General features: G+C 41.1%; 1 protein-coding gene across 5 annotated transcripts in view; it reads left to right on the top strand.

Moving 5' to 3' along the window:
• Nucleotides 1-23,706, top strand: part of PRKG1 (protein kinase cGMP-dependent 1) — a 1,261,682-nt gene that overhangs the window by 1,216,421 nt on the left and 21,555 nt on the right. For all 5 annotated transcript variants that reach the window (XM_064594539.1, XM_064594538.1, XM_064594540.1 and 2 more), the window contains 4 exons: nt 10,526-10,665; nt 11,589-11,678; nt 20,648-20,789; nt 22,187-22,350. In XM_064594539.1, coding sequence (XP_064450609.1) covers nt 10,526-10,665; nt 11,589-11,678; nt 20,648-20,789; nt 22,187-22,350 — 536 coding nt within the window. The remainder of the gene's footprint in view (nt 1-10,525; nt 10,666-11,588; nt 11,679-20,647; nt 20,790-22,186; nt 22,351-23,706) is intronic.

Raw genomic sequence — 23,706 nt, 5'->3', positions numbered from 1 at the left:
GTGAATTTTTTTGCCCATCCCCCCACCCACCTCCACTCTGACAACCACAAGTTCATTCTATTTGTCTGTTTTGTTGTTGTTGTTTGCTGGTTTTGTTTTTAGATTCCAAAGATAAGTGAATCATATGGTATTTGTCTTTCTCTGTCAGACTCATCTTGCTTAGCATAATGTCCTTTAGGTCGATCCATGCTGTTGTAAGTGGCAAGATCTCATCCTTTTTTATGACTAATATTCCAGCATGTGTGTGTGTGTGTGTGTACGTATGTACCCATATATACACACCACATCTTCTTTATCCATTCATCTATTGATGAACACTAGGGCTGCTTTCTTGGCTATTAATAATGCTGCAGTAAACACAGGGGTGCATATATCTTTTTGAATTAATGTTTTTATTTACTTTGGGTAAATACCCAGTGGTAGAACCAGGGGATCACATGGTATTTCTAACATTATGAGGAACCTCCATACTCTTTTCCACAGTAGCTATACCAGTTTATATTCCCACCAACAGTCATGCATGAGGGTTGCTTTTTATCCACATCATCACCAACACTTGCTGTTTCTGGTGTTGTTGATTTTAGCCATTCTGACATGTGTGAGGTGATAGCTCACTGTGGTTTTGTATCTGTATTTTGATTAGTAACTTTGCACATCTTGTCATGTGTCTACCGGTCATTGTGTGTCTTCTTTTGAAACATGTTTGATTGCTCTGCCCATTTTTTAAATTGTATTATTTGGTTTTTGATGTTGAGTGGTGTAGCTTCTTTATGTATTTTGGATACTAACCTTTTATCATAGTCATTTGCGAATATCTTCTCCCATTCCGTAGGTTGCCTTTTGTTTTGTTGATGGTTTCCTTGGCCATGCAGAAGCTGTAGTCCCAATAGTTTATTTTTGCTTTTGTTTCTCTTGCCTTAGGAGACATGTCTAGAAAAATATTGCTAGGGATGATGTCAAAGAGATTATTGCCTGTGCTTTCATTTAGGAGTTTTATGGTTTCAGGTCTCACATTAATCCATTTTGAGTTTATTTTCATGTATGGTGTAAGAAGGTGGTCCAGTTTCATTCTTTTGCATGTGGACGTCAAATTTTCCCAACACCATTTGCTGAAGAAGATGGTCTTTTCCCCACTGTATATTCTTGCTCCCTTTGTGATAGATTAATTTGCCATATAAGCGTGGGTTTATTTCTAGGCCGTCTCTTCTGTTCCATTGATCTATGTGTCTGTTTTTGTGCCGGTGATGAAAGAAAATAATTTAAAGTTTATCATATCAATTTTAATAATCACTACAAAGTGAAATAAGGTTTACTTTACACAGCTATTCTATGGAAGAGAAATGATATATTTAAATTGCACATTCCAGTAAACGATTGTGATGCAATATAGGTAGCCTTTTGAGTCAATGAATCAGTGCTAATGCCTTAATAGGAGAAATCACAAGTATTCTTTGACTGCCAAGTGATTTCTTTAAAATAGTCCATTTGTTCATTTAATTAAAAATAGAAAAGTATGATGTTCTTTTCCTGATCTTCCTCCAAGCTAAAAGTTAAATGTCTTTTTTGAAAACTATCTCCTCTATGAAAATAGTCTTACTTGGCTTTTGATCAGTTTGAATTTAATCACATAGACATATCCTGCTACAGAACTGAATTTTAAGTCTGAAGGCAAGTTACAAAGCAAATGGAATTGACATTTTTGATGAGGGGTTGTGGTGAACATGGGAAGGAGAACAAAGAGAGAGAGAAGAGAGATCCTCTCTTGATTATCATTTGTGCAAATGGCAGAGGAAAATGCAGAGGTAAAATAAGCTATTTTTTTCTATGCTCCTTTGTTCTGAATGGTATACACGACGATTTATGTATATATAAACCACTTAATGGTCATCGATGAAATAAGTTTTACATGTCAAATTCTTACCATAAAATTGTGTCATAGTGCCATGCCTCTGTTCCTCCTGTCTGAAAAGCTTTTCAACTATGGCATCTGTTTAAAGTCATAATCCATCCTTCGGCTTCCCTATGTCAGCTGTGTGTCACACGGGCTGTGACAAGTCCCTTATGCTCCCCTCCCTTGTGCGTCCTTTGGAACAAACCAGATGCTGTGATTCATTCTTAAGTTTTGGACGCTGACTAAGGAAAGGAAAACATCTGATGTTCCTGTGCAGTGCAGAGAGAGAGGTGAGGGAGAAGACTCTGAGCAACTAGGGAGAAAAGAAGTTTTAACCACCGTGGTTTTCTATCATGACTTATAGTAGTGTTCGCCTGAAACCATAGTACTATTATAGAGAAAAGTAATTCTCATAGAAGGACTGGCATGTTTTTGGTTAGGAAACGTTGAGGAATACAATCCAATACTACTGTGTGGAATAGGAGTTTTCTATGCACTTAAAAATTTTTTCTTTCTCGCATGAATATAGTAACTTCTTCTGAATATGTGAGCACAGGAGTTTGTCATGCCCAAGAAGTTATCTGAGTCAAAGTGATGACGCTGGTTTTCCCTTCTCTGTGAAAGTGAAACTTCCTTAAATTCAGACAGACTTTTCCTGTCCTTTCATTTTCCTTCAGTTGGTTGGGACAACTAATTAAAACACAGATTAAATTATGAACTGTAAGAGTAAAATGCTGTTTACAAGTATCCACTTTAATTAGCATTCCCACATATCTTGATAATTGTTCTTAGGTAGCACTTGTAAACTTTCAAAGTATTTTCACATACGCTATCTGATTTGATCTTACAATATCTGTGCTTATAAGGGGATTTTATTCCCCTTTTATAAGTGAGGCAAAGGCTCTAGGAGTCTGGGAGCCTTTAGAAGGCTCTAGGAGGGGGCGCCTGGGTGGCTCAGATGGTTAGGCGTCTGCCTTCAGCTCGGGTCATGATCCCGGGGTCCTGGGATCGAGCCCCACATCGGGCTCCTGGCTCAGCCGGGAGTCTGCTTCTCTCATTCATTGCTCATGCTCTCTCTCTCTGTGTGTCTCTGTGTCTCAAATGAATAAATAAAATCTTTAAAAAAAAAAAAAAAGAAGGCTCTAGGAGATTACAGGAGGTCGCATCTGATCTCAGTTGTACATTACTAAAATACTAAAGGCATGGCCCAGCAATTACCTATTATTTTGATGAAATAATTTTGTGATAATTTGCATATTTTGCTGAAAATAACGCATGATCCTACTTTTTTTTTTGGAAGTGAGGCCTTTTTTTTAAAATTTAGGACTTGTAATCACAATAATTAAGTCCTAAAAAAGGATCATATTTTTTTATAAAAATGTTCATCATTAACAGATACTGGAATAAAAATGGAATACAGTTTTAGGTAACTGGGGAACTTTTATCGAAGGGGGATTGATAAGCATAGAGAGAAATCTATTTTTAACATTTGTTCCTTAAGATATAAATTAAAAATATATCTCACAATCAATGAAGACAAGAATTAGAAGATAGACATAGTTTCTGGCTTTTTCCTCTTAAAAAAAAGCCTTTAAAAGCCTTGTTGAGGTATGATTTGCATCCCACAGGGTCCCGTCCCTTTGGCAGGCCACGTCCATTCCTGTCCCATCTTCAGCGACTACTCACCCACCTTCCATCTCTAAGCATGAGCCTCTTCTGCTGTGTTTTCTTAGGCTACGCTTTATTTTACACCGTTTTTGTTTTCTACTTGTACAATTGAAGATCTAGTTCATTATGGACCCAAATATCCAGGTGTTTCATGCACAGCAACTGATGCTGTCCGTTTAAGTCTTCGTGTAAGAAATCATTTTAATTACAGCATCATCCAGAAAGCCACTTTCTCCCTCAAATAATGAAGATACAGCTATATTGCAAAATGAACTATGAATTATTAATAAAAAGGTCTAATAGACGAGTGGAGGAACAGATTCTAAGGACAAAAACTCTCAGCCCGAGGTGATGAGTCAGTTTTAAGTTTGTTCTCATCATAACTCCCCTTTTCAGGGTCAGGAATTGGGTCCAGCAGGACACAAGCCTTTTAAAGACAAGTGCCTGCTGCAGACAGAAATGGGGGCGTTCATTCTAGCCAGCTAGTGTGTCTCCAAAGCTCTCTGAAATGCTGGTGGCATTGCCTCTCAGCTTCAGTCCCCATTACCTGGGCACCACCTGGAGCCCGGCAGCTAAGAAGTTGCCAAAAGCGATGTCAGAAATTCCCACCTTAAGATCCGCTCGGCCCTGGGATGCGTTCGTTCAAATGGCAACACAGTGCTCCACACAGAAGTAACGTCTTGCTAGAAGTGAAATGTTTACTAATTCTAGTTTCCGATATAAAGCAAAGCATTGTTTCTGAAACAGAAGAGGAAGATCCGGAGTATTAGCATTGTTGTTTTTCCTATTCTAGGAATGTTGATCGCAAAACCAGTGTGGTGCAAGGCTCAGCTGTCTTTTTCAAGTAGCTTCTCGGCCCTTCACCTGTTCCCTTGGTAGGTCTGAGACGGGTGAGGGAGGATAGGAACGGGCATAAAGTGACAGTGGCCTGTACTAGCTCATATTTTCAGGACATTGCTTTGACCTGAAGGGACCATGACCACTGGAGGCACCTAAGAATCAAAGCCACTAATATGCACTGAATGGGTGCTCTGTTCCAGACACTGGGCTTGATAGGTGGGCCCTTTTATTTCATCTTCCCAAGTAAACTGAGGATTATCCTCATGTTATGGATAAGGACAAAGGAACAGGGTGTCAGAAATGCATCCAAGATCACAAGCCCGAAAATGATTGAGATTTAAACAAAAGCAGTGACATTTTAGAGCTCACACTTTTAACCCAGGCTCTAGCCTGCATGCTGGTGGGGGTGGAAGTCTGCAGAGGAAGACAAAGCCAGGGAGCATGCCAGCACAGCTAGGCTGGGAAGGATTCCTGGGGAAGGAGGGGAAGAAAGGCACACATGCATTTCCTCCTCTCTTGCTTGCCTGTGTCCACACGGATTTTCTATCTCTAGCTCACCCAACTGCAAAATCATCATCATCATCTCAAGTTGACAGAAGCAGACTTAGGGTAATTCATTTGGCCAACTGGAAAAATAAAAAGCAAACTACATTTCACCTTCAAAATTTTCATGGGTTTGTTTTGTGAAAGCCCTTTCATAATAAAGCCTAATAGCTTAGACTCAGTAAATATAAATTGCTATAACTTACCCTGAGAGTTCATGTTGTACAAAAGAATATGGCAGGTCCTTTAAGGAGATGAATAGTGTGGTTCAGCCCAAACTTGAGTGGATTGTTATGCTGTATATAACCTTTCAAGGTCTTTGCATTCATGGGATTCTAGCGGAGTGGTTCCCATTGAACCAGGATCCTTTGAGAGAGCCAGACACTAATAAATAGGTAGTACAATCTAAGACAGACTTTAAAATTTATTTTCCATGAGAGTCATTGTGTTTACTCATAAAAGGGATAAATGCTGGGCGCCTGGGTGGCTCAGTTGGTTAAGCGACTGCCTTCGGCTCAGGTCATGATCCTGGAGTCCCTGGATTGAGTCCCGCATCGGGCTCCCTGCTCGGCGAGGAGCCTGCTTCTCTCTCTAACCCTCCCCCTTCTCATGTACTCTCTCTCTCTCTCATTCTCGCTCTCTCAAATAAATAAATAAATAAATCTTTAAAAAAAAAAAAAGGGATAAATGCTAGTTGTACAAAAGTTAAGCAATTCAAAAAAGCAAAAAGAAGTAGAACTGAAAATTTCCCTAAGGGAAAACCATTATTAACATATTGGGAAACACATTTCTGACTGTCTCTTCCTAGATTTATTTTAGATAGAGATATACACGTACATACAAATTATTTATGGGATCATAAAATGTATGCTGGCTTGTATCCTGTCTCTTTATATATGACACATATATATGTTATCTGTGTGTGTGTGTGTGTGTGTAAATAAATTGGGGGGGGGATATTTTTCCATAATAAAAAAACGAAGACTTAGAATAAGTTTTTATTTAAATTCCAGTTAACATCCAGTGTAATATTAGTGTCAGGTGTACAATACAGTGATCAACACTTCCCTATACATCACCCCGTGCTCATCAGGACAAGTGCACTCGTTCATCCCCAGCACCTGTTTCCCCCATCCCCCCACCACCTCCCCTCTGGTGACCATCAGTTCTCTATAGTTAAGAGTCTGTCTCTTGCTTTGTCTCCCTCTGGTGTTGTTTTTTTTTCCCCCATTTGCTAAGTCATCCTTTTAAGGCCTAGTTTTTTACAGATGCATTGCAGGGATGTACCATAATTTATTTTTCCACTCTTCTCTGCATGGACATTTAGATTATTTCCAAATTTTGCCATTAGACACAATCTAAGAGTCAGACATGTCGGTTAATCGGGAGAAAACTTTTCAGAGCATTCACTCCAGCAGAAGGCGCTATGTCTGCTGAGTTACCTCTGCCAGTTGTCCTCAGGCGGTCTGACTTCTCCGTTACAAGCCGGGATCCTGCGAGTCTTGTGTCCTCCTAGTTTAAAATGGAAGTGGAGATTCTAAGGGCTGTCCTCTAAGGAACTAGACAGGTCTTTACAGAATGCAGAGGATGGTGGTTCCAGACGGTGGGACTGTCTCCACTCAAGCAAAGACAAAACGGAAAGCCTCCGTAGATGAGCTATTTGGCTCTGTAAACTTATAATTAATACTTACTAAATTGGAAACTGATGCGGCTGACTCCCAATCATCTCTGCAGCTTTTACATGCATACCTCTCTTGGGCAGCAACCACCTGCCATCCACCAGCTGTTAGCACCATATCCCTCCCCCCACCTCCATCCTTTGAATTCCACAAGGAGAAGCCATCACTCAGGCACCCCAGATCCCCGAGCATCCCCTGAGGTCCCTAGGGAAAAGCCAGTGAGGCTCTGGCATTTCCAGCATGGGTGAAGCTTCATGGTATTTACCGCACGGTTCAGTTTTTCTCATGGAGTCTCTCCGAGGGAGCCAGTTCCATTAAACTCTCATTTGTAAAGCATCAATCACTGTGCCGTCAGTTCCTTTTCTCTTCAGCTGAAGGGAAGCAGCATATACGACAAATAGCTTGGGCCAAAAAGACTGGAGCATGAACCCAGTTCTGCTACTTGACAGCTCGGTGGCCTTGGGCAAGATATGACCCTGTCTGGTAATCCTCGGTTAGCTCTGCTGAAAAATGGGGATGACAGTAGTCCCTCAAAGGGGTGCCTAGAAGATTAAGGGAGAAAACTCACTTATTATGCTATTCCTGACAATATGAGCTTTATTGATGTTAGCGATGTTAGCTATTGTTGTTAGTGATGATGAAGTCTTTGTAAAAACACAACAAAAATCTCATCCTCCTGCCCTTAAGAGTTGATGTTGGGACTAAAAATAATGCATATGGATGTGCCCAGCATGTATGTGTTTCACAAAGGCTAATTCCCATTTCTTTCTGACAGCCCCAAGCTTCGTTTATTTCCCTGCATAGACTCTCCCTAATATACAGTACAAAACTACTGAAGAAATAGCAAAGTAGATACATGTTTTTACCTCATATTCTGACTACTGAAATAAACATCTGTGTGTGGGTGTAACAGTGATGAGCTGGTTAGAACGAAAATGGGCAATATACGGGGAATCGTGGATTGTGTTCATTGGAGGGGAACTCAGAACTCAGGAGGAGTGCTGGCTAGGAGATGAGTCGCAAACAAATGGCCATGGTCTCAAGACGTGATGGACCCCAAGAGCTCGTTGGCAGCCAACTGGACTTTGTTCTAGAGATGATTTTATTAGCCTAGTAGTCTCCCTGGTTGGGAATGGCATTCAAGGAAAAGGCTGGGTTAAGAAAGCATCTTGTAAAAATACAAACTGAAAACTGGAAGCTGAATCACGTGGGTATTTGGCCATGTTTATTGCTTGTGCAGTGTTGACACGTAGAAATCATTTCTTCCCTTCCATGCCTAATTAAGGGCACTTTGGGACCAAAGAAAAAGACCAAATAACCCATGCTTGTCCTTATAAGCTTCCCTTGTTTTTCTCCCGTTAAGCTAAGAGATACACAGTGTGGAGCTGAGACCCCAGCTCCGCTGTGACTTTGCCCATGATAAATCGTCATGGTTCCTCACGTTCCCTCTTTGATTCATGCAGTCAACAGATATTTAATAGGCATTTACTCTGTGTCATGGATAGTGAGTAAAAAGATCCCCCATCACAGGCTGCTTACAGACTAGTGAGAGGAGACAGGAGCTGAACAAGTAATGAAAAATAGTCTGTGTATGCGCTTGGGATAGAGCTAGAGAGAACAAGAAAGCAGGGAGAGGGGGGTGGTTTCTCTTTTATGGAGGTTGGTATGAGGACACACCGATGAGGAAACATTTGAGCAGAGAACTTCGGGAACTGAGCTGTGGGAAAATATTTGGGCAGAAAATACAAGCAGATAGACTGAGGCACAGGCTTGCTCGGTGGGCTCCGGGAATAGCAAGGGGGCGAGCGTGACCCCAGCAGAGTGAGTTAGGGGGTAGCTGGGGTCTAGACCTCGTAGTCTCTGCGACAGCTTTGTCTTTATAGGAGCAAGATGGGAAGGCACTGGAGTGTTCTGAGCAGAGGAGTGAGATAATCTGGCTTTGTTTGGCACTCACATGATGTACGCTATCAAGCAGAGCCTGCTGGCTGGGGCAGGGGTCCAGCAGACGGACCCTGGGCCAGTTTCCCACCCATGGCACTTTCTCACTTAACGTCACAATAACTCCATACTGTGTTCTCTTCAGCAAGAACCGGGGCTCTGAGGGCAAAGCAACTAAGCAAAGGCAGGGTTGAGGTCCAGACCTGTGATGACCCCAAATCAGAGTTCTTTCCTCCCACCCTGTGTACAAGTAAAAACGTACATCACCATCACTGCAAAGAATAATGGACAAGTTTTCCATCAGGTGTGTAAGCCTCCCAAGAGACTGAGGTCCTTACACTAAGGCTCCGAAGAGAACATGAGTTTATTTCTTCTCTGGTGTTTAGCACTCTGACACAGCTTATTTTTCATGCTGTCTGTCCAGATTTCTAGAAGTGTGTGTTCACATTTTGTATTTTATTATGAACTACAACTGGATTCATTTGAATCACACTCATCTGTCATCTGAAAGAGTTTCAAAGACCCATAGAGGGGCCCTTGGCCTCTTAAGGCAAATTCAAATTTCCATTTTTCTCTCTGACCTGTCATAGAGATTCACAGATGCTGGCCGCAGCCTGAGGCTCGTTGATGTGAAGTGTCCTTGTGTTGTCGTCCAAGGCCCCTGCCCTGTGAATGTCCTCTTGGACTGTGTTCAGTCTGTACACGTGTGCATGAACAACACCGTGAAGAATCGCACTGCTGGGCAGATGACGCAGTAAACAATTCACAACTCCAGGGGGCAGTGATCCTTCAGCTGAAAAGCAGAAACAGCTTGCCATGTCATTTACCCAAGGCTTTCATGACTTCCAAATAATGCAGGCTTGAAGATTCTGTTTGTGGCTCCACAGCACGAAAAAACTCTTTGCTGTTGCTATGAAGCAATTAGTTCCATCACCCAGATCTCTTCCTTTCCTTACAAGTCACCTTGTTGAGGGGCACCTGGTGGGGGCGCAGTCCGTGAAGCCTCCCCCTCTGGGTCTCGGTTCAGGTCATGATCTCAGGACCATGGGATCAAGCCCCGTGTTGGGCTCTGTGCTCAGCAGGGAGGCTGCTAGAGATTCTCTCCCTCTCCCCCCATCTCTAATAAGAATAAATAAAAATCTTAAAAAAAAAAAAAAAGTCATCTTGTTAACATTTTTTGTAAAACAGTGACTCACAGACCCACGGCTTGCCTGAGGACTGGTATGCGGAGAACACAAGCCCCCGGGAGCCATGTGGGACTGCGCCAATGGTGTGGAGGCCATGGAGACGTCCCAGCCCAGCTTAGGCTTTCCCAGTTAGTACGACAAAGCGGTCAGCTTTGAGGGCAGACAGAATCAAAGCCATCATGCATACTGGAGGAGAAGAAGAAGAAGAAGAGTTTTCAGAATCTCTTGAAAATTTTGTTTTAATTGGGAGGAAAGGCCAGACTGGGCAGTAGGAAGGGAAGAAGGGACAGTACGTGCTTCTGCAGTCTCAGCAGAGAGAGGGGTCTCCTATGCAAATGTCCACCGGTCAGGACCGAGGAGGAAGAGTTGTAAAGACCCATATGGTTCTACATCTACCACACCTACTGGAAGAGAAATTGGAGAATTTCGTTTTTATGCTCTTTTGATTGCAGGAGAGAAACTATAAAGTATGCTCCAGCGCATCATGTGATATGAAATAACACAGTGAGAATCCAATTCACTTTCCCTCTTCCAATCCCAGTAGACACAGCACTAAGTGAGCATCTAGGTACCCTCTGTCTGGTCCAGTGGAAGGACCATGGACAAGGGCCGTGGACCTGGATTTCTGCCCGGCTGCAGCAAGCACGTAGTGTGACTCAGGCGGCACCCGGGGAGTCCCTGCTGTGCTCAGCACACTGGGTAATTTGCGGATGAGAAGGCACTCTGTTATATTAATGCTGTGGACTTTTTCTCACTTATTTTCTGTGCTTTTCTTTAAGGTCCAGTTGAAAAGTGAAGAATCCAAAACCTTTGCCATGAAGATTCTCAAGAAACGCCACATTGTGGATACAAGACAGCAGGAGCATATCCGCTCGGAGAAGCAGATCATGCAGGGGGCGCATTCCGACTTCATAGTGAGGTAAAGACCCCACACCCCCCAGGCTGATGTGCCCACTCTCCATGGAAAGTCAAGCCACCAAACCCGTCGCCACCCCTGCTCACCATCACACATTTCATTCACCCAGGAAACATTTTTAAATCTGATTTTAAGAAAGTTTTGTTAGGCTTTAAAAAAAAAAAAACTGAAGTTTGATTCTATCCTTTTTTTTTTTTTAAAGAATCAGATTCTGTGAAGAAAACGTTTTTCCCAAAGGAGATCTCTCCATTTCTGACATTCCATTTTATGCTCTCTGTGACTGAAAAACCCTACATAGACTTTTGGAGCTTGAAAGACAAAAATAATCAAATTATCCTCCCTTTGAATATGTAAATTTAATTTTTTGAAGATTAAAAAAATGAAATGACTGTTCCATCTCCATATTTTCAGAGCATTAGAGGATAACGGGGAGTTCTTATATACCAAAAAATAAAACCTGTTCTAGTTAATTTGTCAGGGGCACTTAAAAACAGGGCATAAGGTGAACTTAAGGAACAGCAAGGGAATTTCATACATGTCTATGTTTGTAAAGTATATCTATTTTATATGCATGTAGGTTGCATGTTTATCACCACTCAATGTGGCTCAAGTGTCCATGCTTAAAACGTCAGCCAAACTGGGACCCCAAGAAGCCACCTTGGTCCATAATCCTTTGGATTCCTCCATTCATTGCCCAGGAAAGACTAGCCCCTACACCATACATACCTTAGTCAGGAGCCTGTTGCCTCCTTTTCCCTATTTGCAAACAGATTTCCTTTAATCTTTCCTAATCCTTTCTTTCCTTTAATGACATTTCAAGCTTGGTAAATCAAGTATAAGACTGTAATCTGAGCACTTAAAGCATTTACATTCTTTTCAAAGACAACAATGTTTATAACCCTTGTTTTCTTGTTTGCAATTCACAGATTGTACAGAACGTTTAAGGACAGCAAATATTTGTACATGTTGATGGAAGTGTGCCTGGGTGGAGAGCTCTGGACCATTCTCAGGGATAGGTAGGAGTTTTAAAAACTGTCTATCATTTCTCTAAAAATGCAGTTGACTATGATGGTCCTAAGAAGAGTCCATTATAAAGTATAAAAATCATATTTACATGTTACATATGCTTATATTTCAGAAAATAAGTGAATATGGGCCACAACCCACTGTACATACATGCTTTAGTCAATGTGATGCTCACTCTGATTCGTAACTAATGATAAAGGCTTAGTCCAGCGTGGAAATGGTAACCTAGCAAGGTATCCGCACAGGTCTTTTTTTACCTTGAATATCAGAATCAGCTGACTGTATGCCTAGAATTCAGTTTGTTGCTGTGACTGAAGGGAACAGAGGTAGGTTATAGTTGCTATCTGGATTGTCAGCTTAATTGCTTTACTCATTGGCCAGATGGGCAGTCTGCCTTTCCTGACATTGAGAATGTTTTTTTTCCCTGAGTTACTTTTTCTTCTGGCTTTACATTGCTCTTTGGTTTCAAAATTAACAAGTTCTAGCCATCTTCTTTAGGCTTCAGCTGATCTTAGGAAAAAATGAATCCACTTATAAGCAGTATTTCATGTAAACAATCTAATTCAGATTGACTTATGTTTGCCCTTTGAGGGCAAGTAAATTCGGTCTACTTAGTGCTTGTTTCTATCTCTTATTTATAGAACTAGCAAACTAAAAATCTATAAAATGTCCCAGGAGATCATTACCAATCCTAAATTTTTACTTAAAAGACAATTTTCTTTTCCTGTGTATGATCTTTTGCTCGTTTCCTATGACTGATCAAACATTTAGAAGTCATCCTTGTTCCTTTGAAGGTTCACCTTTTGACATCTTTTCTTTTTTCATATTTGTTACAGTCTTACCCACATCCTCCTTCATTGGGTAACATCTTACTGAAACTCTGTTGTAGACTGCCCTGTTGTTGCCAGAAAGCCCTGCTATTGTTACTCTGTAGATATCCCAGAACAGTAATTAATAGAACCCAGAGTAGCTTATGAAGTCTCATTCCTAATAGCATTCTTATGGTAATTAACTTACTTCATGTCTTTGGAAGCATTGACCTTTCAGGTCTTATCCCCTTTGCCTTCCTTGTATATATCAATTGGATTTCTTTTTACCTTATCTTGTGCTAATTACATTGATGTTGTGTTTCACTTCTTTAAGGGAAATAAGTATATAGGGCAATGCATCATGTTGGCAGTAGGGGCCAGGGTAAACATCTGTACTAAGATGTTTATAGTGCATTATTACATTATTTCTAATAATACTTGAGCATAGATCATATGCCAGGCATTGTGCTAGAAGCTGGGGATACAATGATTGATAAAAAAAAGATGTGATCCCCTTCTCCTAATTTACGGACTGCTGCATAAAGTTACCATTCTGATTTGTGAGTTAGTTAATGTCTGCTTCATCCTAATGTGGTTCTATTTTTGACCTGACCTTTCAATCCCCTAATTTATTTGAAATTGAAATATTTTCCCTGATTTGTTCTAATTAGAATAGAAGATTTACAGGTGGAAGTAAACATGAAAGCAATAATAAGCCACAGAGGGAGAGGAAATATTTTAGGCTTTTATTAACTAACTTCTTTAAGCAGGCAACAACACCACAAATCAATCTCAAGTCCACTTACGGGGCATCAAACATGCATAGGAATCCAATTTCAATCTCGTTTTTGAAAGAAAATATTATTTCCTATTTCTCCCTATTTAACTCGATTTGCATTTTGTTGGCTCATCAATGCCAGCCAAGGCTTCTGAGGGAGATGTATTTTGATCAGCTAGGGCACCTAAGGTTGCTATTTAAAAGTGGTTTACCTTTGGAGGAGTGGATGGAGGCAAAATATCAGTGGATGGTCCTTTCTCTACCTCCACCCGGGATGCTTTTTGGTCAGGTCCATTTCCTTCCCTTTTATCATCCCCGGGTTTGGGATACACGGTTGGGGAGTCCCTGCCATGCTCTTACTACTATGTGAAGAGGCATGATCTGGAGCTAGAAAGGCTGCCTGTTCCTTCCTAAAGATTCAGGAGGGCTGAAGCCTTGGTGTTAAAAGCAATAGAACTATTATATATGCATGTAGCACCTTACTGCTTTTATTCTTTTTTTTTTTTCCCCCACTACTCAAAAAAATTGGTTCTGGGGTTGGGGGGGTGGTGCATAGTTGTGGGGCTCCAGTTAATATTGCCACTGACTAGCTTTCTCACTATTTGAGACTGGAAGTCCTAAAGGTTAATTATTAGGAAGAAACAACAACAAAAAATGCCAAGAGAAAAAGAAAAATAATTATGCTCTTCGTCACAGTGTATATGAAAATATCCGGGGTCAAAACAAATCCCATTCAATTCATTCAGTTTTCTTTTTGCATCCGAGGAAAGCAGCCATAGGGAGAAGCATATTTGGGTTGATTTTAAGAAAGGCTTGTGTGACCATTCTTGACCGACATGGTAATGCCTCAGGGATTTAGCAAAGGAAGTCTGGATAGCAACAGACCACCTCCTGCTCCTCTTTTTTTCTCATCCACATAGTTTTGTTGTCAAAAACTAAGAATTAAAATACTATAAAAAATAAAGTAGAATGATACCATATATACAAACAGGACTGGAGGATTTTATCTTTGAGATATAAGTAACACCCCTGAAATGTTATTTGTTGCAGTTATTTCTTTGGTCTATTCTTTAGTAGCTATCATATTTTGTCTTCTCACTTGTGACTGTGTTTTCCACACATTCTGTACCATTATTTGGAATAGGTGGGTATGCGTTATATTTTATTCACCTTTCCTCCATAACTTCCTTAAAAATGTTAAGTGGTTAATATAAGCACATATTAAAATTGGCATTTATAGTAATCTAAAACTCAACATTTCAACTGTTTAATATATATTAATATTTCCTGAATAATTATTTCAGAAACCATAATTTTCAAATCACACACATCTCACTTCTAGTCATGTGTCCTCCTGGATGTGTTTTGTAAGCGGGCCAGTAACTTAAATCTCCATTCTCTTTGATTCTAACTATACTGTGGAGGGTAATTATTTAAATTCCATCTAGGATGACAAAATGGATAGTGCAGATCAAAAGTATTTCAAGGGGTCAGGAGGGTACCAGAATCAGAGGATCCTGAACTCACCTCATTCCAGGGACACACCAAGATGACAGCTACATTTATACAAAGAACTCTGAAAACAACCTGAAGACTGTCAGAGCAAGCCTTCCACAGTTCGTCGTAGAGAAGAGCCCACATTGGAAAGGGTAAGAGGCACGGACACAGGGTTGGGAACCAGATCTCCCATGAGATTAATCACAGCTAGGAGGGGCACTGCCAGCATGGAGAAGCAGGAGGACCAGGCACCCCCAGCACGACGGGGATAACGGGGACCCATACCATTTGGGTTGGAAAACCAATAACGCTTAACTCAGCAAGGGCTTAAAATCAGCTGGGCTTGGGTCCAGGTACTTGAGACATCAGTGGCCTTAACTCCAGAAGAGCCTGAGGGCAACAGAAAACGGAGTCCCCACCCTTAAAGAACCAGCATTATAAATAAGCTGCCAGCAGGGCACAGAAAGGGCAATTTGAAAAGTGCCTGGAGTCACGTGAAGGACATTTATTTCCAGAGCATGCACTGGAGCGGCAGGAATCTTCAGGAGCCTTCTCCAGGAAAAAAGGAAAAAAAGGGCTGGCAGGCATTTCTCTTCCCTTTTCCAGCCTCGATGGGCAGACACTTGGGGAAGCCAGGGCTCTAGCACTGCGTGCCCCACTCCCACGTTCCCTGTGGACCCGTCTCCTTCAACCTGCTTCCCTCAGCAGCCATCCCTCCAACGGGACTCCTGCTCAAGGCAGAGAGGAGGGCAAGATTACCACGCCTTTCAGTTACCAGCACGGGGGGAAAAAAAACCCTGCCCTTTGGTGCACCCACAGCTGTGGCAGAAAGACCATTGTGGACAGCTCACCTAGTGACCTTGCCACTTCTTTTTCCCTGCCCACCTGCAAGAAATTAAGACAACAATCCCATTTATAATTGCACCAAGAATAAAATACCTAGGAATAAACTTAACCAAGGAGGTAAAAGACCTGTACTCTGAAAACTATAAAACATTGATGAAAGAAATTGATGATGATGCAAACAAATGGAAGAATATTAAGATGTCCATACTACCAAAGGACTCTACAGATTCATTGCAATGTCCATCAGAATACCAATTGCATTTTTCTCAGAACTGGTGTAATCCCAAAAAAGAACCAAGCTGGAGGTCTCATAATCCTGGATCTCCAGCTATACTACAAAGCTTTAGTAATCAATATGGCACTGGCACAAAAATAGACACACAGATCAATAGAACAGAATAGGGGGCCCAGAAATAAACTGACGCTATTATATGGTTAATCTACAACAAAGGCAAGAATATACAATGGGGAAAAGGCAATCTCTTCAAAGAGTGCTGGGAAAACTGGACAGCTACATGCAAAAGAATGAAACTGGACCATTTTCTTAAACAAAATGGATTGAAGACCTAAATGTGAGACCTGACACCATAAAACTTCTAAAACAAAACATAGGTAGTAATCTCTTTGATATCACCCTTAGCAACATTCTTCTAGACCCATCTCCTCAGACAAGGGAAGCAAAAGCAAAAATAAACTATTGGGACTACACTCAAATAAAAAGCTTCTGCACAGCAAAGATAACCATCAGCAAATGAAAGAGAAGATATTTGCAAATGCTATATTCAAAAAAAAATCCAAATAAAAAATGAGCAGAGGACCTGAATATTCATTTTTCCAAAGAAGACACACAGTAGCCAACAGCCCCATGAAAAGCCACTCAACATCACTCATCATCAGGGAAATGCACATCAAAACCACAATGAGATACCACCTCCCCCCTGTCAGAATGGCTGGAATCAAAAAGACAGAAACCCTCATGCACTGTTGGTGGGAATGCAAGCTGGTGCAGCCACTCTGGAAGGAGTATGGGAGTTTCTCAAAAAATTAGAAACAGAACTACCCTATGATCCAGTAATTCTATACTGGGGTATTTACCCAAAGAAAACAAAAACACTAATGTGAAAGGATCCATGCATCCCTGTGTTTACTGCAGCATTATTTGCAGTAGCCAAATACAGAAGCAGCCCAAGTGTCCAACAACAAATGAACGGATAAGGAAGATAGGGTGTGTACATACAATGGAACATACTCAGCCATAAAAAAGAATGAGAGCTTGCTATTTGAGAGCATTATACTAAGTGAAATAAGTCAGAGAAAGACAAATACCATATGATTTCACTCATCTGTGGAATCTTGAAAACAAAACAGACTCTTAAAGACAAAGAACAGACTAGTTTGTCTCCTCCAGAGGAGAGGTTGGTGGGGCGGGGGGGGGGGGGGGGGCGAAATAGATAAAGGGGATGAAGAAGTACAAACTTCCAGTTATAAGATAAATCAGTCAGAGAGGAAAAGTACAGCCAGTAATACCATAATAACAGTTGGTGACAGACGGGGACTCCACTTACCGTGGTGAGCACTGAGTGATGTACAGTCCGCTGAATCGTTATGTTGTACATCTGAAACCAACACTGTATTTTAATTACACTTTGACAACAACAAAAAGCAAAGTATTTCAAGGAAATGAGTCTACTTTCACACTAATTTAGCCTCCCTAGCTTTACAGTTGGCAGAGAACGTTCACGGGCTGCAACACCCTTCAGGTGTGCACCCACTGATGACTGGGGTTAGTAGACAAAAAAGGGAGCATGCTTTGTCTTTGTTGCTTTCCGTCATTCCGGGACTCCGTTTATGACAAGTTGATTAAACACTGTGATGAAATCGAATGCTGGGTCTACCCATAAGTATACATACTTCTCTCATTCTCTCAAAATGTTACCTACTGCCCTCTAACAGGAAACTACCAGCCCCTTCTCGAAGAAGGTGTGAGGCCCCATTCCATACTTGTTTTAATTGAAATGACACAACTGTCAGGGCATAATTGATTATTTTCAAGAGCTATTTAGGGGAGTGATTTATTTCTTTAAGCAACTTTCTGTTGATAAAACAAGCTTTCATTTTTGTTTTAGATCACATATATGTTGTCATTTTCAATTCTAATAGTAATTTTTCATTTCGAGTCCCCCTGATGCCATGCTTTCTCACTGCTTTCCAGAAGTGTATTTTACAACCCACAAATTACCCACATCAAAGGTTCAGGGATGAAGCTGTGAAGCTGATAAATATTTTGTATGCATATATTATGTCGATTTGTCACAGAACAAGATTTGAGATAGCTTTTTCATTTAATTTTAAAAATCGTTACAAATATGCTTCTATAGGGAAGAGACTCAAAATATTTTTAAAGGAATGGAAACCAGATTTCTAGAACCTTCCAAATTCCAAAATGGCTCAGAATCAGAGAAACCTTGAAGACCCAAAGGTGAATGTTGGTGGTCAGTTCACTTGATGATGAAAGTTGGCAGGCAATCTATGCATTTGAGAAGTGTAGAGAAAATGAAAAGAACAGAGATTAGCAGAAGACCCTTCAGAGCTTACCCACGGCAGCAAATACCCCAAAGACAGTGTTAATTAGGTATTGCAGACCCCTCATTCCCATCCCCAGAAGACTGCAGACCTGTCCATGTCATTCAGTTTTTCTAGATTAAGACACAGCAGCTAAAGAAGACTATTTTGGTGCTCAAGTAGATTGGCTCATGTTTATCAGGTACCCGGCTGTGTGCCAGGCACTAATTCTAAATATACGTATCAATTATTTGTATCCTTAAGACAATCCAATGTGATAGTTTCTATTACTAGCCCCATTTTGCACAAGAGAATCATAGAGTCTGAGGGAGGTACGGGGAGTTGCTCAACATTAAACAAGCGAAACCCAATGTCCATATTCCTAACTTAGAGCCTCCTCTAATGAATCTGAGTTTGTATTAGGATTTTTTTTTCATCTTCCTGTTAATGACCAACTTAGAATATAAATGAGATTTATCTTCAGCAGAGATTCCATGAGAAGTTGATCTCTCCTAAGTGTTCACTTTCCTGACAATATTCACAATGTATTTGTCCATTTGGTTCCATTACCAAATGAATATTAAGGAAAACAGAGATGTTGCCCAAAGTCACAACTGCAGAAATAATCTCCAAGAGTAATCAAGAATTTGTAGGCTTTCAAAAAGGCCCACCTAAATCATAGCTAGACAGGACTGATACAAGGAAGTCACTAAGTCTCTCATTAAAACATGTAATGTGAAATAAGACAGAGCTATATTCCACGTACTGTCTGGTTTTGTTTTGGTTCTGCCGTGACTTTGCAAAGCTTTCCAGTGACAAAGGACTGGAGTCGCATAGGGCACTCGGTACAGTTCAAGTTGTGCTCATTATCTGCATGGGGATACTTACTATTCACTACCGGTGATCTCCAATTCAAAGACATCTGCTGCTCTTCATGGGCAACCATACTTGTTTCAGAGCAAAGAAGAAAGGACCTTCAAGGCACTACTCCAACCGCCTTCTCAATACACAGAATTGCACAGTGTTCCCTCTGCAAAGAGAGTTCCAAGTCAGCAGACAATTGCAGCATACAATGTATCATTCCTGCTCTAAGAAACTTTTTTCTTGTCCTTATAAATTCACAATTGTTTCATGCAGACATTGTTGAAGAGAAACTAGAATCTTCATAATTATAGTGATGATTCTAGTATCTGTAAGCGTAGATATCCTCATGCCTTGAATTGTATTTCAAAAGGAGGATGTTTGGGAAGAGCTAATTATTTCAGTGACAACTCAGGGGACATTAGTAGTTGAGGAACTTTCTAGAAGAAACTAGGTCTTTGTAAAAATGACCTGAAAGGTGTTGCTTTCGCCTTGGATTCACTGCTCCATTTTGTAAAAAAAATGCCAGTCATGTACGACTTCCCGGTGTGTTAACGTCTACTCCTCAATACTGAAAAAAGAAGCAAAAGTCACCAAAATGCTAACTGGCATCAGGGACTGTAGTGAAAGCGAGTTTGGGGCCACACTCCCTTTAACAGCCAGTGTGCTCGTCTCACCTCACAACCTCCTTTGGAACAGCTGTTCACAGGAATGTTCCAGAAACATCAGGAAATCATTACATTACATTTACTACTTGGGAAAAGGGAAATACAGCTTGTTTGTTTTTTTCCCATGAAATTCTTTAAAAAGATAAACAGGAACTAAGGAGCTAACCTTAGATGCTGGTGTTTTTGTTTTTTGGGTTTTTTTCCCCCTTTATTGTTATTTCATTAGATAAATAAAGACAGGGAGAGACAGAGACTTTGTGCTTTCTTACTAAACCTCAGAATCAAGTTTCCTAATCTACCTTTTTCCTTCGACTTATCTCTTTACCCCATCTTTTCTTAATAAGAAGACAATAGGGTGAGACGTAGGTATTATGTCTCTTGCTGGCAAAAGTTTCAAAAACAGAGTATTTAGCTTGTGAGATATGATTACATCATAGCATCACACCTCATTTCCTAAGTGGTTCTTTAAAAACATTACCTTTTTTATTCATCCTCTCATGAACTGTATCTGAATTATTTAGGGAGATTCAGAAACAAGCTCTCTAAAAATAAATATGACTGAATCTATAAACTTCTCCTTAACGAAACAAACCCGTGAAATAGGACTCGTCTCCCCCTGGCCAGAAGCTGTGCCTTGGTAGAGAGCAGGGGGCTGCTGCGAGGAAGCCACCAAGTTTGCAGAAGAACTGTGTGGTTGAGCTCTTTGGCAGGCTTGCAGGTTACATTTAACTATCCCTTCCTAAGGGCAAAGAATTCCTTGACTTGATCCTAATGTGCCCTTGAAAACCCAAGGCTGTGACAATCCTGTGACATTTGCCCAGAGGACATGGGTCTCTGGGGTGAAACTCTGGCAAAGGAACATCAGGAAATGAGAAAACATAACTAAAATCATATCCGAGAAACTAATGTCTTATGTGCTTTCGTTTTCCGGATCTCAGAGGTTCATTTGAAGATTCTACAACCAGATTTTACACAGCATGCGTGGTGGAAGCATTCGCCTATCTGCATTCCAAAGGAATCATTTATAGGGACCTCAAGCCAGAAAATCTCATCCTGGATCACAGAGGCTACACCAAGCTGGTCAGTGCACTCTACACAGGGTGTCCACCCTGCGGTTTTAAAATACTCACTTGGCAAGCTGTGTTCATTAATATCTCCGTTTCCCCTTGTAAATGCTGTTAACTTTTCTTAAAAGCAGATTTTAGAGTTACTATTTTCAGCAACCATTCTTTTCAAATGATGCAGAAGTTTTATAAGAAATTAAATTGGCTAAATCTAAATTAATACTCCCTTGGCAGACTGTGTTTAAATGGCTATGTTCTAGACCTAGAAGACCTTTGTAGACCTTTTCTGAATCTGCTTTCTGCCATTCACAGGGAAGGGATATTTACATTGTAGAAAACCATGAATCGTTTTAATATTTTAGACTCAGGTATAATCTTTAAGATTTTACTTATTTGAGAGAGAAAGCAAGAGAGAGAACATGAGTTGGGGAGAGAGGCAGAGGGAGAAGCAGACTCCCCACTGAGCAAGGAGCTAGCAGCGGGACTCAATCCCAGGCCCCTGGGATCATGACCTGAGCCTAACACAGCCTCTTAACTGACTGAGCTATCCAAGAACCCTGTTTTATGTATAATCTTAAGGGCCGGGGGGGGGGGGGGGGGGGGCGGGGATGGGCTTGGTAGGTGATATTATCCAGGTCATTTTAATTATAATAGTAGTGATCATAATAATAATAAAATGAGTCAAGCACTCTAAAGACTTAACTGTAGGAGGGAAGTTCTCTTATTATAAAATGTCAATTTTTATGGCCTTTGCATGTGCCAGTGCCTATTTTTTTTAAACTTTTGAATTTCTATTCAGCATACTGTGTTCAAAGAAATCAAATCAAGGCAGTTAATGATTTAGATTCTCAACCAAATTGTTTTAGAAAAAATACATTTTCAGCATTTGATGTTCCTCCATCAAAAGGTTTCTAGAAAAACAAAGAACACATTTGCATTTTATCCCTGTTTGTGTTTACCAAGGGCAGGGATGGACTTTGTGACTGAGCTCCTTCAGCAGCAAAGTGGCTTCTCAATACTAAATCAAGCCAGCAGAAATCATGCATATTCTGGAAAATCTGTCAAGGAGGTCCAACTGGTCTTGTAAACATTTTCAGTAAAGGAGTTCTGGCCCAACCTCCCTTGGTATGAAAGGAAGAAAAGATGGAAAATATTTCTGGAAAGAAAGATTTGCCTTTATTTGTAATGATGTCAGTTTCCTCCTGTACTCAGGTTTCAACTTTCCCTATTGAACCTGAGTTTGATCAGGGAGGCTGGTATGGTTTGAAGTAGAGACAACTCCTTCTAGACCATAGGACTACAGTAATGGGCATCTGTTTTTATTGTGTTATAAGTGCACCACAGCTCAGTAACTTAACTGCTTTTAAGCCTAATGTAAGGGTCATTGAAATAACTTGTTTTTGTCTTTGTAAGGTCGATTTTGGCTTTGCAAAGAAAATAGGATTTGGAAAGAAAACATGGACTTTTTGTGGGACTCCAGAGTACGTAGCTCCAGAGATCATCCTGAACAAAGGCCATGACATTTCCGCCGACTACTGGTCACTAGGAATCCTCATGTATGAACTTCTGACTGGCAGGTATGGACATTGACATAGAACCACTGATAAAAATAGACCAGCAGACAACTGCAGACTCGTGCCTTTACCCCTCTACTCAGGCCGTCTTAAAGCACATCTCACCATGTCTTGTTCCAACACTGCCATTAGTTATGCTAGCCACCAGGAGTTCATAAATCAAACTCAAAAACGGGTCCAATGAGGGCAAAAGAAACTCAACATCCACTTTGGGCCTCATCATTGCTAAATCTTTATACATATATGAGAATGTGGAATAATCCTGTGTCTTTCTGTGAGGTCTTCGAGCCTCATCACTTAGCCAGCAATGAAGCAGGGAGAGAATAGTGTTATAAAAATACCTGGTGTCAACTATTTATGGAAATAAGAGGACATATTAACAACTGTTATATCTAAATGAAATGTGAATGCTTTGCAGGGCTTCTGTGTAATAATATTATAGTCATCCACAACTAAATACTTCCAGGTCTAAGATAGACTGTAAGCTCCTCAAGGAAAAGAAAAACAAATACACCATCCTGCCATGCCCGGGTGACAAGGAGTAGCAGGATCATTATAAACCACAGAGTTCCGAAGAGGGCTCAGTTTGTCTGGAGAGGCTTTTGAATAAGGCAAGACTGTAGCCAGGCCCTAAAGGAAGAAGGGGTCTTAGACGTACAGAGCAAGGACAGAACATTCCAGGCAGAGATGTGGCTTCACGAGAAGGGCAGTAGCTTCATGTAAAAAACAAAAACAAAAACAAAAAAACATTAGTAATAATGGGAATCTGAGGGCTGACTGAAGGGCTTCTGCACAGCAAAAGATAGAAAGGGACCCCATACAGAAAGTCAGGGGAGATGGAGGTGAGAGGGTTGGGGACAAAGGGGAGCCCCACCCCCAATGTGTGAACTGCAGTGGGGAGGCATAGTACAGGGGGACTGTGAACAGATGCATCTGCCCTGGGCACAGGAAATAAAAATTGTGGCTTAAAAGGGCAACTTCAAATAAAGGAACCAGCCCTAGAACCCTGCCAAATGGCGGGAGAGCTGCTGGAACTCTCTATAGGTCTGAGGGGCTGGTGAGCACCCCTACTTATGTTTCCCCCTGACCCTGATAGTGCAGAGGGGAGCAGAGCCCATGCACCCTAGCTGGCTTGCCACCTCAGTGAGCCCAGGCCCTAGCATGGCACACACCAGGGTATGATGGCTCCAGCCATCTCACCAAAGTAAAACAGGTGCAGAGCACCCCAGAGTACTCCAGGCATGCTCTACTTTGGTTCTAGATGACTTGCCAGAATAACCCCTGTCCCCTACCCACCTTGGCTCAAGGTGTCCTGCCAAGATGCCCCCTTCTTGGAGAGCCCCAGGACCACCCCAACTC

This window comes from Mirounga angustirostris, unplaced genomic scaffold, assembly GCF_029215605.1.
Source record: "Mirounga angustirostris isolate CCGP_5_RB_7025 unplaced genomic scaffold, mMirAng1.0.hap1 SCAF_6, whole genome shotgun sequence".
In the NCBI taxonomy this organism is placed as follows: domain Eukaryota; kingdom Metazoa; phylum Chordata; class Mammalia; order Carnivora; family Phocidae; genus Mirounga; species Mirounga angustirostris.
The sequence above is the reverse complement of the archived record's forward strand: the minus strand, read 5'-3'. Positions and strand labels throughout refer to the sequence as shown.